This window comes from Acartia tonsa, chromosome 3 (genome assembly GCF_053477335.1).
Source record: "Acartia tonsa isolate MP-2025a chromosome 3, ASM5347733v1, whole genome shotgun sequence".
Classification (NCBI taxonomy): Eukaryota; Metazoa; Arthropoda; class Copepoda; order Calanoida; family Acartiidae; genus Acartia; species Acartia tonsa.
The window spans coordinates 29,526,835-29,542,353 of NC_137262.1; the positions used below are offsets into that span (position 1 = coordinate 29,526,835).

Sequence of the window (15,519 nt, forward strand, 5' to 3'; positions counted from 1 at the left end):
CGCTAATCACTGTTGGGAAGCCAGATGAAAAAAGTTTATTTTAGTGTTAGGCAAAAATGACTTTGCAATTGTATCAGTAAATAGGTCGAATAACACCCTTTGCTAATTTTAAAATCCAACTAAATATAATTTTTGAGAAAATTAGATTTGAAGATTTTAAGTTTAATTTTTATCCACTAGGAATCATGTCAAGAAAAGCAAGATTATTAATTTAAAATTTTGAACAAGTTTGCTTTTATTAATCATATATAGAGTGATGTTATGAAAGACTTCATAAAAGCAAAGTTGCAAAGAATTGAAAAGTAGGAATATTTGTTTTTCATATCATGCATAGTGTAAGCTTTTAGGGGATGAAATTTGAACTTGAAATTTTCAAAAATTAGATTTAAACTTATCAAAGATTGTTATTACACCCCTACTAACACTAAAATAAACTTTTATCATCAGGGCTCACAACAGTGTAATATCAGAAGGAAAATTTCTGGTTTATTGATACATCATCTTATCATATGAACCTTCTTGATTAAAAAGTACCTAGCATTTGATGTTATATTGAGTAGGGATAGATCCACATCCCTAATTAAGATAAACAAACTTCCATTTCTGTCAAATACTTTTTTTTGACACTTAGTTTGTACTAATCATTCTAGATTTATGAGAAGTAAAGTCTTTTAAGTATAATTTACAGTCGGATTATGTACAGTTACAAACCTCCTGCTTAAAGACACGATACCTTACGGACAGACTGACCGACCCTAATCATTACAATTTTGCATTTTGGTGAAGGTTTGCGGTGATATCTTATTTTGCACACTGTGAACTCAACAAAACATTTTATGACATTTCTTCAAAAAACGCTTAATGTTTAATTCTTTTCTAAAACCATGGTGATACTTATTTTGTTGGTTGTTTATTAAAAAATATTCAGTCACAGCTGGAAGGTGCTTAAAATCACATCGTAATTTATTTTTGTATTTCTCGTATTCATTCGAATCCGTTGGATGAAACCGGTTCTCATCCATACGAAAAAACTATGTCTAGCATCGTATTATACCCAGCTTTCTACGTATATAAAAAGGTAATATCATAAGATTAAAAATTGTTTTTTAGCCAGTGCCTTCGGCACCTCGGGGCTAAAAACTGGTTTTAATCTTATATTTGTACATTTTCATATCCGCGGAATTTTATCAATTACTCTTGTTTAGAGCTCAAATAGGAGTAGAAAATATTCTGTCTTTTGGGGCTGAAGATAACGGTAAATTCTGGGAATATACCTACTGGGAATTAGGGTTGGGCCGGATATCCGGTGTGGCCGGATAGTTTCAATGTCCGGTATCCAGATATCCGGTGTGGCCGGATAGTTTCAATATCCGGTATCCGGCTGAATATCCGGCCACACCGGATATCCGGCCCAACCCTACTGGGAATACCATGGGACACCACCCCTAATAAAGTATGTGATAACTTTGAGCTGAGAAAGGAAACTTCTCCAAAGTTTAAAGCGAAGCCATTTCACTGATTTATGGTTGATGGCCCCTGTTCATGCTAAATTAAATGAGTTGTTTATCTATTTTTTCCTTTTATAAGATGTTCATTCGGACGCTATCAGAAGAATCGACTAAGTGAATAAGAGAGTCTCTGCATTCCAAAATAAATCCAAACATTTGAGTATGCAAATTTATTAACAATTAATAAAGCTATAATTAACAACAATTAACATAAATAATAACAATTCAAATATTGAGAGCAAGTTTGAGCTAAATGTTATTCCACACTTATTAGGAATTTGTTAGTAAAATTTTGAAACATTTCTTTGGGACGATAGTAGGGTTAGTAAGGTTATTTTTTTCACACGTTACAGGACGCTTTTAACTGTCCTGTTAATTTTTTAAACTAAGGAAATTTTATTTACAATTAAATAAAAAGTAAGCCTTCAAACAATATAATCATTAGGGAAACTTATAAGAAATCTAGGAGATTCCTATAATTTAGTGACATTGATATTAGGATATTTTATTATTTATCACATCGTATTATAGACATTTTTCCGCGATTATTAAATTGTAAGATAAACCAGTTTTGTTACACCCGTGGGGCGAATCCCAGACTAACAAAACTAGTATAAATTCTATGATTTTTATTCGTGGAAAATAGTATGTAATACGATGCTATACATGATTTTTTTTACTAAGGGGATGTTTTGAACGTCTGAGAAATCGTTACAATTTTTATAAGACATTATTATAATGAACAATATGACTGAAGGCTACTTTTGCTACCGGCATAAACCAGATATTTAGATCTAATTTGCTAAAAGGCGACCTTTTAAGAATGGCCAATAAAAAAATATTAGGTAAATAGTATAAATATTAATAATTTGTTGACCATCATAATCTTTTCTTGTAATTTGGTGGGCAATAGGTGATACTGCGAGGAACTGACTGGATATATCTAAAATTAAATAGGTGATACTGCGAGGAACTGACTGGATATATCTAAAATTAAATAGGTGATACTGCGAGGAACTGACTGGATATATCTAAAATTAAATAGGTGATACTACGAGGAACTGACTGGATATATCTAAAATTAAATAGGTGATACTACGAGGAACTGACTGGATATATCTAAAATTAAATAGGTGATACTACGAGGAACTGACTGGATATATCTAAAATTAAATAGGTGATACTGCGAGGAACCGACTGGATATATCTAAAATTAAATAGGTGATACTGCGAGGAACTGACTGGATATATCTAAAATTAAATAGGTGATACTGCGAGGAACTGACTGGATATATCTAAAATTAAATAGGTGATACTGCGAGGAACCGACTGGATATATCTAAAATTAAATAGGTGATACTGCGAGGAACTGACTGGATATATCTAAAATTAAATAGGTGATACTGCGAGAAACTGACTGGATATATCTAAAATTAAACGACAATTAATGAAAATTTTCACCTTTTAGGGGAACTTGAGGTGGGGGGAAAGGAAAATTTTAAAAAGGATTTTTTTAGGGGAAAGTATTTTTTTTCTCAGGGCGAATCTCTGCGTAAGGTTTAAAAAAAATTAAAGCTTCCCAAAACATAGGAGAATCATATCGGTTCAGCGTTTAGCGAGACTCGGTACAGACAGATACACCTGCATCCTGTTACTTTTATAAAAGGATAAAATAAACCTGACCTGAGATAGTTAGCACAAGATCTATAGAGACCTGGTGCTAAAACCTCCAACCCTTGAGTCTGATTACCCAAGCTCCTAAAAAAAAAATTTATTACATATTCATCCTATGTAAAAAAAAATGTCAAGAAATAGCATGTAACTCAAACTAGAGGCTGCTCCTCTAACATATAGGCTTCGTTTTTAGAGAGGTAAGAAGATGGCAAAATAAAGCCTAAAACCATCCCAAGGTTTAAGTCTAAAAATGAAATAGCCTAAATCCATCAAAGGACAAAATTAAATCTTCCCTAAAAAGGATTTCAATACGAACATTAGTAAATCTTGAGCTTCAGACCAAAATAAAAATACTTCTGTTTATAATAGGATAACTTATTGATACAGTATTAGCACTTTAAACACAATGGTGGTTTCAAAAAATATCTTTGCTTTTATCTTATTAAAAATTATGTATTTTATTACCATACCTACAGTAATTCATAACAGCTTGAAAGATTTGTTCTTCTGAGCAATTCCTACAAAAAAAGCCACAATAGAAATCAGATTTTTACATTACCACTAATGAATAACTTTAGAGATAGAAATTCAACTTGAAGTTTTATATGGATGAAATGAAAAGTGATTAAATTGTGCCTATAAATGAATTGTTAATGAAATAAGACTGTACCAGCCTACCTAAATTTAGAATAAAGAAGCGCATGTTTAAGCTTTTCCAGGTTCCACTGTTTCATGTACTGGCGCGAGAATGCCGCGTCTGAGAACCAACCAAAGTTGTCCAGAACCAGACTGTCCAAATATTCTTCCAGAATTTTCATATAAAATTGCCTAAAGAAATAAATCATCTAAATTACCTAATATTAAGAGGGAAAATCAAAATAATAAATGTATAAATATAGATGTAAAACCCAGACAAATACCTGGATCCCCCTGTTGAGGACATTTTCCGTCTACTATCTGCTCTTTTGTAGCATCTTGGATGTATTAATGTTCCAGACGCTATTGGTTTGTTTTAAAAGACCCAATTGAAAGTCAGCAAAGTCCTCGGAAAAGGGATATATGTTTATTTAACCCCATTCCCTTCTGGTGTTTTACTCTAATGCCTGACCGTCTGCCAGCAAATAGCTTAACAATAACATGTGTATTTTATTATAGAAGAGGCATAACTAAACCATTTTAGAATTTTTTTTTACTGTTTTTGAGATCCTTGTCTTCAAACTAGAGTACCTGGATAGTTTCCATAGATATGTAAAGTTTTCTTTTTGAAGTATTGATTCACCAAGATAAGTTTCTGCATAGTGGCGAATACTTTCTGCATCTAAACCAAAGAAAAATTAAACTTTAAAAATGACGAGGTATGTCATTTGAATTGAATAATGTCCAATGTTAACCGTAATTGCAATATTTTTAACATCAACATTTTAATCTGGAAGTCTTAAGTGTTCCTGTATCATTGTTTTTACTTTAGGGGTGTATATTCTGCTTTGGAGGGGAGGCTTAGGGGGGTGAGGGGTGGAAAATATGTAAGGGGGAGGGGAAATTAAAAATTAAATGTACAAAATACATAAGCTAATACTATAGGTAATCCAAGATAATTTTGAAAAACGGACCAAAACACCAAAGATGTGAGAACTAAAAATAAAAACTGTTCAAATTACCTAGTGCGTCTGCAGCTATAAAAATAGGTATGGCAGTATTTCCTGATATATCAAGCTTCTTAGTCTCTGCATACATTGCTAGCACCTTAATATTTAAAAAGTAGGTATAAATATATATAAAATGGCCCTCATGGCAATTTGACAGAATGCGAATATATCATAAGAATCTTTACACCAAAATCCGCTTTACAACAACAGTAGAACACAATAGCCGGAAAAACCGAAAATGTTAAATATCAACCTCGCTATCATATAAAGCTTGACATGTAAGATCTTACAAACCACTGAACCTATGGAGTCCTTCATTTTAGCAAAGCTTTAAATCGGTCCATAGATGGTTTAAGGAACCCTTGATGCTAGGGGTGCAATAGTATATTATATACCTTAACTGCATGGACGGTGAGACCCATTTCTCCGGAGGAGTCCAAACAGAGAACTGGCTCCCGAGAATCTCGAAACTTGTGGGAAAACAAGGCCTAAACAAACAAAAAAAAATTAAGAGAGAACAAGGACAACCACTTAGATGAGTAGCGCAACAACAACAAGCTGAAGAAATATCATTTTCAAGAATAGATTTAAAAATTTACATTCTTTGACGGACGGACATACAGAATCAAAATATGTAAAGTTAGTTTGTTATACAGTGTTTTTTTCTAAAATAAAAATCCCCCAGTAAAGATATCAATAAATAATTTCTGTTAGGAGTAAGTGGGTTTAATTGAGCAATACTTTGCAATAAGACACATAAAAATAATAAATAAATATTAATATAAATGTACTTAATCAGTATAAAAATGAGGTTTATATTATCATAACAAAATCTTACCCTGAAGAAGTTTGAAGTAGTGGCCAGAGCATCCCTATCCGCTGGTATTTGATGTCCTTGTACTACGAGAGTTATACCCTCCTGTATGCCACGTGGTATACACATCACTTCATCTCTACACAAACATTCAAAATGTTAGATAGGTAATAGTTATTTCTCGTATTCTTTTCTCATCCATGCGAAAAAATTATGTCTAACATAGTATTATATTCAGTTTTCTACGAATATAAAATAACAATCATAAGATTTAAACCAGTTTTTTACCTCGTTCCTTCGGCATCACGGGGCTAAAAAAACTGGTTTTAATCTTATAATTCTACATTTTATATCCGCGGAAAACTATTTATAATACGATGCGAGAAATAACGATTATCGCAGACAGCTTTTCGCGATAACTAAAAAAAAATAATTTTAAGATTTAAAACAGAGTTGTTAGACCCGAGGGACTGAAGGCCCGGGATAATAACATAACAGATTTTGATTTTAATATTTCAATTTGTGGAAAAGTGTAATGGACTACCTTGAGTCCTCTTTCTCCCCCTCCATAGCACTGTATTCGTCCCTGCGTCTCATAATTAACCCCTATGGCCTCGCTGCGTCGGCCACAGGCGTTCTTGTTATAATCTCAACAACATAACCTTTTTCTTTTCATTTCTGCTCTGTAAAAAAAAACAATATTTCAAATGAAATGCTGTAGATTTTGTTTTGAAGTTTTGTAAATGCACAAGACAAGAAAAGTGACTTGGTAATGTGAGTTTTAGTTTTTAATTTTACATAAACATTTACATAGTGTAATACAGTACAGAATAACTATTTTAACTACTTTGCTGCGTCTTAGTTTTGGTGTATAAATAAAAAATAAAAATGCGCATTTTACTTTTAATTTTTGTAACAAGAGACCAAACTAGTATTGCAAATAATACTTCTAACGAATATTAAATTCAGTGAACATTAAACACTTGATTAAGTATGCCCTTTAACTTTTTAATAACTCATGATCAGTTTTAAAATTAATACATTAGAGTAAATATCAGTATTAGATAATACTTTTGAAGAAAGAGAATTAGGAAGTTTGGAGTTTAAGTTCTTGCGAATTTTATTTGACAAAAATGTTAAAATCTATTTAAAATGAGATCGAAAAGCACTTCACTATTTCCTCTTTTCTCAAAATTATCATAATTAGCTGTAAAATCTGCTGATTTAACAAGTAATCAGCTGTTTCGTAGGTAGTCAGCATGTGACGTCATGAAAACAGCTGTAAGAAACAGGTGTAGGAATCAGCTGATTGTACTGTAAACAGCTGATTGTGTTGAATATTATCATTTTACTCCAGATCAGGCAGAGGTTCATCGTCGCTGTCTCCCTCTCCGTCGAGGTCTCCAAGGTCAGGTTTGTCGCCACCAGCTCCCATGGAGGCCATCATGCTAGCCATGTCCATGCCGCCCATACCTCCCATACCTAAAAATAATCTATGTCCAAAAAAGAAATTAAGCAAAATTTGTGGCTTTGCATGAAATCATATATCATAGAGCCTTATTTAAATTAAAAAACAAATAGTTTTAAGAAAAGTACAAACTTCTTACTCCAATTTTAAGGTGGTATATTTTAGGGTTGGCAATCCGAATCCGGAATCCGTTTTTTAATGGCGGATTCGGATTAATTGGTAGGCTAAAATTAGCGTCTTGAGTTTTCTCTTTCAACTCCCCCTGTTTGAAGGCAAAGATCATCATCATTATATATAATATCTTTTAAAATCTAGTTCGATTCTTGGAAGTGAATTATAGAGAACACCAATAACATTAATTTTTAGGACATATGTAGCACTTGAATTTCTAAATTTAAAAAAAAGCCTTTAAAATATTGCTAGAATCCGGAATCCGCCAAAAATAAGAATCTGAAATCCGCGAGAATCCGCCATTTTTTGGACGGATTCTTGTAACAATCCGAATCCGGTCTAAAAATTTGACGGATTGCCATCCCTCGTATTAGTATATTAGTTACTATTATAAGAACTTGCAAAATGTATTTGTTGTTATGCGCAAACAGAGTAGCTACTTATCAAAATCTCAGATTTATAATGTTCTATTTGAAAATCATTTCTAAACTCTGTCTAAATGTCATAAAACTGAATAAATATAAAGTCTCAACATATCATGTCCTTATTTCAAATGAGATTATCATACTGTACCTGGCATACCGCCCATACCCATACCGGGCATACCACCCATACCGGGCATGCCGCCCATGCCCATACCGCCAGGCATACCGGGCATACCGCCCATGCCTAGGGATTATAACAAAAAAATCAAAGAAACATACTAAACATAATGAACCCTTAAGACACTGCTTTTTCCACAATTATCTGAGTAAAGGTTTAAAACATTTAATGGACCCTGTCAAATTTACATCCAGCAGAAATACAGTTGTATGTTTTCTATCAAACCAACAGCCATTAAATACATCCGAAACTAGAATTTATACATACATTAGTTTTATTGTATAAAATATATATATTTCGGCTGGTTTTAAAAATGACATGAACACTAAAAAATCTAACAAGTTTGGTGTTCAAGCAAACAGAAATTAAATCTCAAGATAGGTTTAAGCATAAAAACAAAGTTTTATTTCCTATTTGCTTGAAAACCTTAGGTATGAATCTAATGGGGAAAAAGGGGTAAGGCAACTGCATTAATTTTTTTTTAAACTTGAAAAATTGACAACAAGAGAAAGCTAATATATAGAGAATAAATTAAATTGAATAATCACAATGTTAACATTCATTGCAGTTGCCTAATCTCCTGAATCCCCGTAAATAATGGTAGACCTACCTGGCATTCCCATACCTCCCATGCCGCCCATACCTGGCATGCCTCCCATACCACCGCCGAGACCGCCCATGTTTCTCATCATATCTTCAAGGTCTCCGCCACCCTAAATTACATTCATACATGTTGTTTATTCTAATGGATGTAGAATATACGTAAATATTATGACAGGGGAAAAATTGTCGTCAATTTAGATTGTAAAAAGGTGCAAGAGGGATTCGTTATTTTATCCCGCTGCGTATTTCAATTTAAAAAAGAACATCAAAATCCAAGTAATAATATATCCATTTTTTTCAAAATATTTATTAATTTGTGGGTTAAGACTGACCTCTCCACCCTCGGCATCGCTGTCATCCTCGTCCTTCCACTTGGAGAAGTCAACCTTCAGCCAGTGTTGCTTTGTTTTGTCGGCCAGAAGACGGGACCAGTACGGACCTTCCTCAACCTAGAGAATAAATGAATGAAAGGACGGTTAGATTATCCTTGTAATAGGAACCGAGTCTGTGTGTACCAAAAATTACTATAATCACTGAACCGATATGGTTCTCATTTAAAGTTTAGCTTCCTGGGAAAGTTTTGAAAAACTATTTTGGTTGAGGGTACAGCCATACTCACAAGAGAAATCACCCCTCGAAAACACGCCAATATTTTTTTCTTTTAGAACCGAAAGATGGAGGTTTGACTTTACTAAGGATCCTAGAAGCCCCTAGGGCGTAGCCGCTAGTTAAATATATAGTTGCATAATCACCAGAACAAAAAAGAAATAAAGTGTAATAAATGTTGTATATGTTTACTAGGACTTAAAAAACAACAAGTTCAACATGTATTAACATTGCTAGTTTTCTATTTTTAAAAAGCTTCACACTGGTCCTGTGATATTTTAATGTTATTCCATTCTTAAGTCTTAATAGTTTTAAGCTATTTAATGCCCCCTCCGTCCCTCTAAAAGCCCCTAGCTGCCGCAGCCGCTAGTAAATACACAAATAAAAACTAACCTTTTCAAGGGCAAATTCAATGCATCTTGGTCTGACGGCGTATTTTACTGTGTCCTCCTTGATTTCTCCAAAAAGTTTAAGGTTTGTCTCGTAAAGTTTCTTGTCTGGTCCACCTGTACCTTTGAAGTACAAAGAATCTTTCTCAACCTATGAAAAACAAAATATATAAAGGTTTAATTTTTATAATGCCAGGAGTTTTTCTCTTCATAAGGAGGGGACAGTTTATTGATATATCATATGAAGCTAATAATTCATATATCACTAATATAAAGTAATAGGATGTACGGTAATGCTCCTTATTGGTGCATGTATGGTTTATAACTATTTTCCTCCATCCTCCCATAAGAAATAACCCCTATAAAAAAAATATTACTTCCAATAGGCATTTAAAACAATAACTAAAATTGACAGCGAGGGTTAAATTTTCTCCACCCCAACCCCCCCTCCCTTAAACTCTTATTGATAGCCGTGAGTAAGAAATAATCTAGTCTATACCTTAATCTCAGGATTTTCACAGTCGCTGACGTTAATAGTGATAAAAACCAGATGAGGCCTCTGTGCCCACATTACACTGGGATGCAAAGCTTCGCCCATCTTTAGATCAGAGTTAAGTTAAGGTTCTGTAAAAATATAAATAGTTAATAGATAGATAAATATAAAATGTATAAATATGGAATTCAGAAACTATCATGATGTATAAATGTTATTATAAGGCACACTGTTACATATAAGATATTTAATATCAACATTTTTTTTTATAAAAATGCTTAATACACAACCTTTGTTTGATTATTAAATTTTTTTCTTCTTAAAGAAGGTCTTTTTAAATTTTTATGGCAGTTTTTAAATAAATATTTTTTTCTATATAAACATAACAATAATAAAAATAAATATAAACTCGATAAATAAATAAAAATCAGATCAATCAGAGAAACTAACATGATGTAAAAGTTCTTAGAACTTAGAAAAATATAAAAGCGTTATTCTAATTGCCATTATTTGGATTGGCATTTTCTACATTTTAGGAAAAAGATAAAGATTCAAGAAAACAAACATTAAAACAGAACAGATTAAACTTTATATGTTTTAATATTTATTTTTATGATACCCAATCCCTGATAAATTCTATATTATTTCAGCATAAAATGAACTAAAATAATAATTGTAGTAATGTAAATTATTTATCAGCAGCATGTTTCTTGATCATGTTGAGAACGTCTTGCACATCTTCAACACTGCCCAAGAAGATTGGGGACCTGCAATTATTTGATTTTTTAGTTATTTCGGCCATCAAAAATAATAAATAGCAGATGAGGCAACTCGAATTTACAAGATTATTGAAACACAAAATGTAAAGCTTCCCTAAAATGGAGAACTCAATCAGTTCAGTAGTCGTCGAAATCACTTCAGACTAAAACACTTACTTTTTTTATTATAGGATAACAGGGGGGGGGGGGGGGAGTTGGAGAGTTTTAACACATTTACGTAAAACTAAACAGTGATAATAGGCTATTCTTTGGACTGAGAGGATCAGTTATTAAAGATAAAATCATTCTTATATGATGAATTTTGGCAAGATCTAAGATTTTTTGGTTAGGTCTCCTGGTTTAGGAGCTGCAGGCCTTCAATTGGTCTCTGGACAGGAAAATATTAAAATTTAGAGGTCAACTGGACCACCTGGAATCCTGCAGCTCCTGAACCTGTTTACGCAAATGTGTCAAAACTTCCCCATTCTTAAATCCAGAAACAAAAAATAACGAACAAACCTTTCATGCAGTCCCTTGGGTACAATATCCAGAACTGGGATGGATCCGTTTGATGCCATACCTCCAGCCTATAGTTTTATGTTTATGGTAAACTTTAATAAAATGTTCTTTTTTATGGCTCATTAGGTAATATTCATCTTACGTCAAGAACGTTAGTGAATTTGTACTTTCACCACTCTATGCAATAAATGGCCAATTACAAAGCAGACAATTACACAAAACACTTGCAGAAAAAATACTAAATTATTGGTGCTATAAGGGGGAGGTAGATTGTGCTCAAATTCCGTAAATGTGTGAGTTTTCAGAATTTAAAATAGAAGTAATACTCTAAAATTTGGCATGGTAGTTGCTCAAATGGGGTATAACGTGGATATGTACTATATTAGTGCAACTGCCATACAAAATCTTACGAGTTCGAATCATATTTTAAAGTCTTAAAACTAGCGCATTTACAGAATTTAAGTTCACCCTACCTCCCCATTTGTTCAAAAAGACTTGCTATTATCTTTACTACAGATTTTAATAAGTCATTCTATTTTCTACTATTTATAACTAGTTTACGTATAAACATTCCTGCTCCATGATGAAAGCCATGGGCATGCACTCGTACAGAATTCTCAGCTTGCCGTTGGGGGCGTCGGTGGTAGCGGGGTACATAAAGATTCCTCCATACTTCAGGGTTCTGTGCACATCAGCTACCATAGAACCAATGTATCTAAATAGATCGGTGGTAAGTTAAATACACAGACTAATAGAAAGCAAAGATAAAATATAATGTTTCAACCTAGAGATAAAAAAAAATGAAAAAAAAGAAAACAAGAGAGGAAGCCTTTAGGTATAAACTTCTAGGGAAAATATATATTCAATATACACATTTGATTTTAATGTCCCCTTTTCCTATTAGAACCTTAAACAAACTACATTATAAACGTGCAGAAGGAGGACGTATCAACAACTGAATCCTAACTTCAGAGAATCAGGGCTACAACAACAACAACGTATCAACGATTCAACTCAACACCCTTGACAAATTATTTGGGTGGATACACCATCTTCAATTTTGGTTTAATGAATGCCAATATTTTCGGACCCTTATGGGAAAACTCTGTGCACGCCACTAAAATCTATTGTACCTGGATCCATAAGGTTTGCCCTGTTTCTTGCTCTTGACATATTCTCTGACAGCTTCGTCCCACTTGTTCTCATAACCTTCGTTGATGGAGTAGATCTTACCTCTTGGCTTTACCTAAAGAACACCCAATTCAAGAAAATTCTTTGTTACATCTTTATGGAATTAAACAATATTTTTCTCCTTAAAATGATTTATGGTTATTGGTTATTTAGACAAAAAATACTTATGGAAGTATCTTTAAATAGTTGCTCGTTTTAATTGTTGTTCTATATTTATGAAATGTTCCTACTACTTCGATTTTTAATTCTTTTACTAATACAATATTGTTAGCTATCTTGCTAAGAACCTTGAGGACATATATGTCCTTGTTTAAACTTCGTCTTTACCTTCATATCAGGATCAGTAAGAACAAACTCTCCAATAGAGGGATCCAACATGAAACCATTAACACCATGTCCAGCAGAGATGACCATCATAGTTGCGCTACCATACAGCGCATAACCAGCCGCAACAATCTGTCTGCCTGACTGTAGCGCATCTCCGGGGGACAGTGGTTCATCATCACTTGGCTTCTTAAAAATAGCGAAGATGGAACCAATGGAAACAAGACAGTCAATGTTGGAGCTTCCATCCAAGGGGTCAAAGGTAACAATGTATTTTCCCTGGCGTTCAGTCTCAACCTCAATTTCATTGTCATTTTCCTCGGACACAAGAAGGCAAGTGGCGTATGATGACCTACACATGTTGATGAACAACTCATTGGCCAGCACGTCCAACTTCTTCACCTCCTCGCCCTGGACGTTGGTGTTGCCAGCAATGCCGAACAAGTTGGAGATTCCAGCTTTTCTTACAGCGGCAGATACAGCTTTGACAGCTGTTTGCAAGCTTGATAGCAGCTGAGTAAAATCACCTAAAAACAAGTTTATATTTACAGAATGTGGGAGGGGACCTATTACAAGAATGGTCCAAGAGTATACATTTCAACTTAATAGGTAGTTGTTGATCTATTTAATACATAATGTTTCATATTAAATTACAGATAAGCAAAGTTATTACTTAATCTTTCAATCTGTCATTCAAATAAACTAAAGGATTAAAGAAGTAAATGATCGAGGGGAGATAAGGTACGGTCATGGGCATTGTTAAGCTAAGACTCAGTCCAAAATAGAATATTGATTGAACATTTTTCGTTGTCCGTGTTATAATGTTGTTTTCAAGTGAAATAAGATTTTATTTCAACCTTAATTCTTCCAGAATAAAGCATTAATTACAAGTACTAAATAATTCTAGCTAGATGATCGACTGTACCTGAAGAATTAGGAGCATATCTTTTCTGTTCAGCCAGGATCCACCTGGTAAGGGTCATGCAGTTCGTGTCAATAGGCTGCTGCGACATTTTGTTAGTTTCTTTAACCCAAAATAAAATAATACCGTTGTAAAAATGAAGATTCCAAAACAGAAATCAAATTTAGAATAGTACCTCTACCGTCATAGAAGTAAGGGTGTGACAAATATTACAGTTTTTCTACAAACAATATAATTTAGACCTAAATAATAAATTGTCAGAAAATGATAGTCAATAGAAAAAAAAACATTTGACCAATTAAAAACTGTATTGTATGGGAAAAAAGTGCCTGGTCATTCTTAAACTTCAACGATACACTAATTTTACAATGGGCCTTGAAAAAGGTATCTAATATATAAAAATTAACTTCTTTTAATTATTTCTCAATTAATCAGATAGAAAATGGATAGCAAAGAGTCGTTAAAGGATACAAGATAGCACTTGTCTTGTCTAATGGAAAATTTCTAAAATATGCAATCGAAAAGCAAGTTGCCTAGTGCCCTATAACTTGATATCTTGCCGTCGAATAATTGATAGCGGCATTCGAGAATTTTCCATTCTACAAATACGACATTTATAATCATCAAATAACATAAATATTGCCTTTTTATAAGTGAAATATTACTTTTTGTTAACATTGATCAAGCAAAAGAAGATAAGAATTTAAATTTGATTTAAAAATATTTGATCAAGATAATTTCTAAGCCTTTTAAACCAATATTGATAATTCCTTATCAATAAGTAGTTTTAAAATGTCGTCGTTTTCTTGAGGTATTGCGCAATGCCGCTGAATACTTGAGTTGCGCATCAAAACAATGGCATCGAAACGCCGAAAGAAAACAATTCCTGGATTTACCTGTTTTAATTTATAAATACGTGGAAAAGTGATGAAATACATAAAGAAATATATAAATTAATTCTAAATTTTTTAAATGATTATATCGATCGTTTGATTTTATTTTAGAATTTTACTGTTTTAAGATTAATTTTACTTTTCGCGCTAGTAATTTTATTATCTAAAATTTCAATACCTATGTAAAATAATATTAGTTAGATTTCCAAAGTTGACTTAAACATTTTTGAAAGAGAAATGATACATTTAATAGTATTTAAGATAAACATTTTCGACTTATCTTATATTTATATCTGATTATACCTAGCACAAAAATTTTATTTTATCCTGGCCGGGGCCCTATATACTTTTTCATATTTTTATTATTAGATTTAAAGAGCACCATGAATTAGAACTAATTCGATGTGTAAGTATTTATTTTAAAAGTATTTTTTTTCTGAGACATAAAAGTTAGATAATGTTTAAATTTCAAATTTATACTTACGTGTGCAGTCGTTCACGTAAGGGAATATTTGTTTTCTTATGTACATACTACATACTTACATAGACGTATTATCTATTTACATTGGAAATATGCTTACAAAACAGGGTTTCGGATCCGCATTGATTGTATGCGAATCCGGATCCTCAAAATTTGGTCCGTGCATATCCGGATCCTACCGGATCCGATTCCGGATCCTTGACAATAAAAATAAAATCACCAAATTTTTCAAAAAAAATTTATTCTTTAATTCGAAGTCAAAAATACTTTTAATTTTCAAGTCTGAACCTAAACCTTAAAGATTGGCTCTCATCAAGAGAATGTCTGAGATTTTATATAAATTTAGGTAGATTTTTCCATTTTCCCCGCATTTTTTTGAGTCCAAGGATATCGGATCCGGATCCTTGGACTCAAAAATATGCGGATCCTTGCGGATCCGGATTCGAAACTCTGTTA

The 15,519-nt window shown here is 32.9% G+C and overlaps 3 protein-coding genes across 12 annotated transcripts; all 3 read right to left on the reverse strand.

Moving 5' to 3' along the window:
* Positions 1–1,663: 1,663 nt before the first annotated feature.
* On the reverse strand, positions 1,664–6,353 carry LOC145313852 (kelch-like protein 36). Of its 8 annotated transcripts, none has more exons than XR_013877528.1 (10): positions 6,187–6,352; positions 5,667–5,781; positions 5,224–5,316; positions 4,841–4,925; positions 4,410–4,500; positions 3,861–4,010; positions 3,653–3,700; positions 3,192–3,266; positions 2,290–2,451; positions 1,664–1,893 (listed from the first exon to the last, which is right to left on the reverse strand). XR_013877528.1 is itself a non-coding variant. In XM_080153498.1 (9 exons), the coding sequence occupies exons 1-9, from the start codon at positions 6,237–6,239 to the stop codon at positions 2,388–2,390; spliced, it is 774 nt and encodes a 257-aa protein (XP_080009624.1). In that variant the 5' UTR covers positions 6,240–6,352; the 3' UTR covers positions 1,664–2,387. The 8 variants fall into 8 exon arrangements, 3 of the variants coding, with proteins under 3 accessions (XP_080009624.1, XP_080009622.1, XP_080009623.1); XR_013877527.1 differs by having other exon boundaries at positions 2,280–2,451; XR_013877526.1 differs by having other exon boundaries at positions 1,664–1,931; positions 2,280–2,451.
* LOC145313853 (co-chaperone protein daf-41-like) lies at positions 6,331–10,135 on the reverse strand. Of its 3 annotated transcripts, none has more exons than XM_080153500.1 (6): positions 9,982–10,135; positions 9,487–9,633; positions 8,820–8,936; positions 8,495–8,597; positions 7,879–7,950; positions 6,331–7,124 (listed from the first exon to the last, which is right to left on the reverse strand). In XM_080153500.1, the coding sequence occupies exons 1-6, from the start codon at positions 10,078–10,080 to the stop codon at positions 6,991–6,993; spliced, it is 672 nt and encodes a 223-aa protein (XP_080009626.1). In that variant the 5' UTR covers positions 10,081–10,135; the 3' UTR covers positions 6,331–6,990. The 3 variants fall into 3 exon arrangements, with proteins under 3 accessions (XP_080009626.1, XP_080009625.1, XP_080009627.1); XM_080153499.1 differs by having other exon boundaries at positions 7,855–7,950; XM_080153501.1 differs by lacking the exon at positions 7,879–7,950.
* LOC145313851 (fructose-1,6-bisphosphatase 1-like) lies at positions 10,105–14,253 on the reverse strand. The gene is made up of 6 exons (XM_080153495.1): positions 13,693–14,253; positions 12,771–13,294; positions 12,386–12,498; positions 11,825–11,967; positions 11,253–11,319; positions 10,105–10,742 (listed from the first exon to the last, which is right to left on the reverse strand). Exons 1-6 carry the CDS (start codon positions 13,778–13,780, stop codon positions 10,664–10,666), a joined length of 1,014 nt encoding a protein of 337 aa, XP_080009621.1. The 5' UTR covers positions 13,781–14,253; the 3' UTR covers positions 10,105–10,663.
* Between the last annotated feature and the right edge of the window lie 1,266 nt (positions 14,254–15,519).

Coding starts and splice junctions, on each gene's coding strand:
- LOC145313852 (XM_080153496.1), bottom strand. CDS start 6,239: ATGAGACGCAGGGACGAATACAGTGCTATGGAGGGGGAGAAAGAGGAC. Junction 4,011..4,409: donor TATCTATGGAAACTATCCAG/GTACTCTAGTTT, acceptor TTATTTCTTTAG/GCAATTTTATATGAAAATTC. Junction 3,701..3,860: donor CTTCTTTATTCTAAATTTAG/GTAGGCTGGTAC, acceptor CTTTTTTTGTAG/GAATTGCTCAGAAGAACAAA.
- LOC145313853 (XM_080153499.1), bottom strand. CDS start 10,080: ATGGGCGAAGCTTTGCATCCCAGTGTAATGTGGGCACAGAGGCCTCAT. Junction 7,951..8,494: donor GGGAGGTATGGGAATGCCAG/GTAGGTCTACCA, acceptor TATAATCCCTAG/GCATGGGCGGTATGCCCGGT. Junction 7,125..7,854: donor GGGTATGGGCGGTATGCCAG/GTACAGTATGAT, acceptor GATTATTTTTAG/GTATGGGAGGTATGGGCGGC.
- LOC145313851 (XM_080153495.1), bottom strand. CDS start 13,780: ATGTCGCAGCAGCCTATTGACACGAACTGCATGACCCTTACCAGGTGG. Junction 12,499..12,770: donor TTACTGATCCTGATATGAAG/GTAAAGACGAAG, acceptor GGTGTTCTTTAG/GTAAAGCCAAGAGGTAAGAT. Junction 10,743..11,252: donor CCCAAGGGACTGCATGAAAG/GTTTGTTCGTTA, acceptor AAATAATTGCAG/GTCCCCAATCTTCTTGGGCA.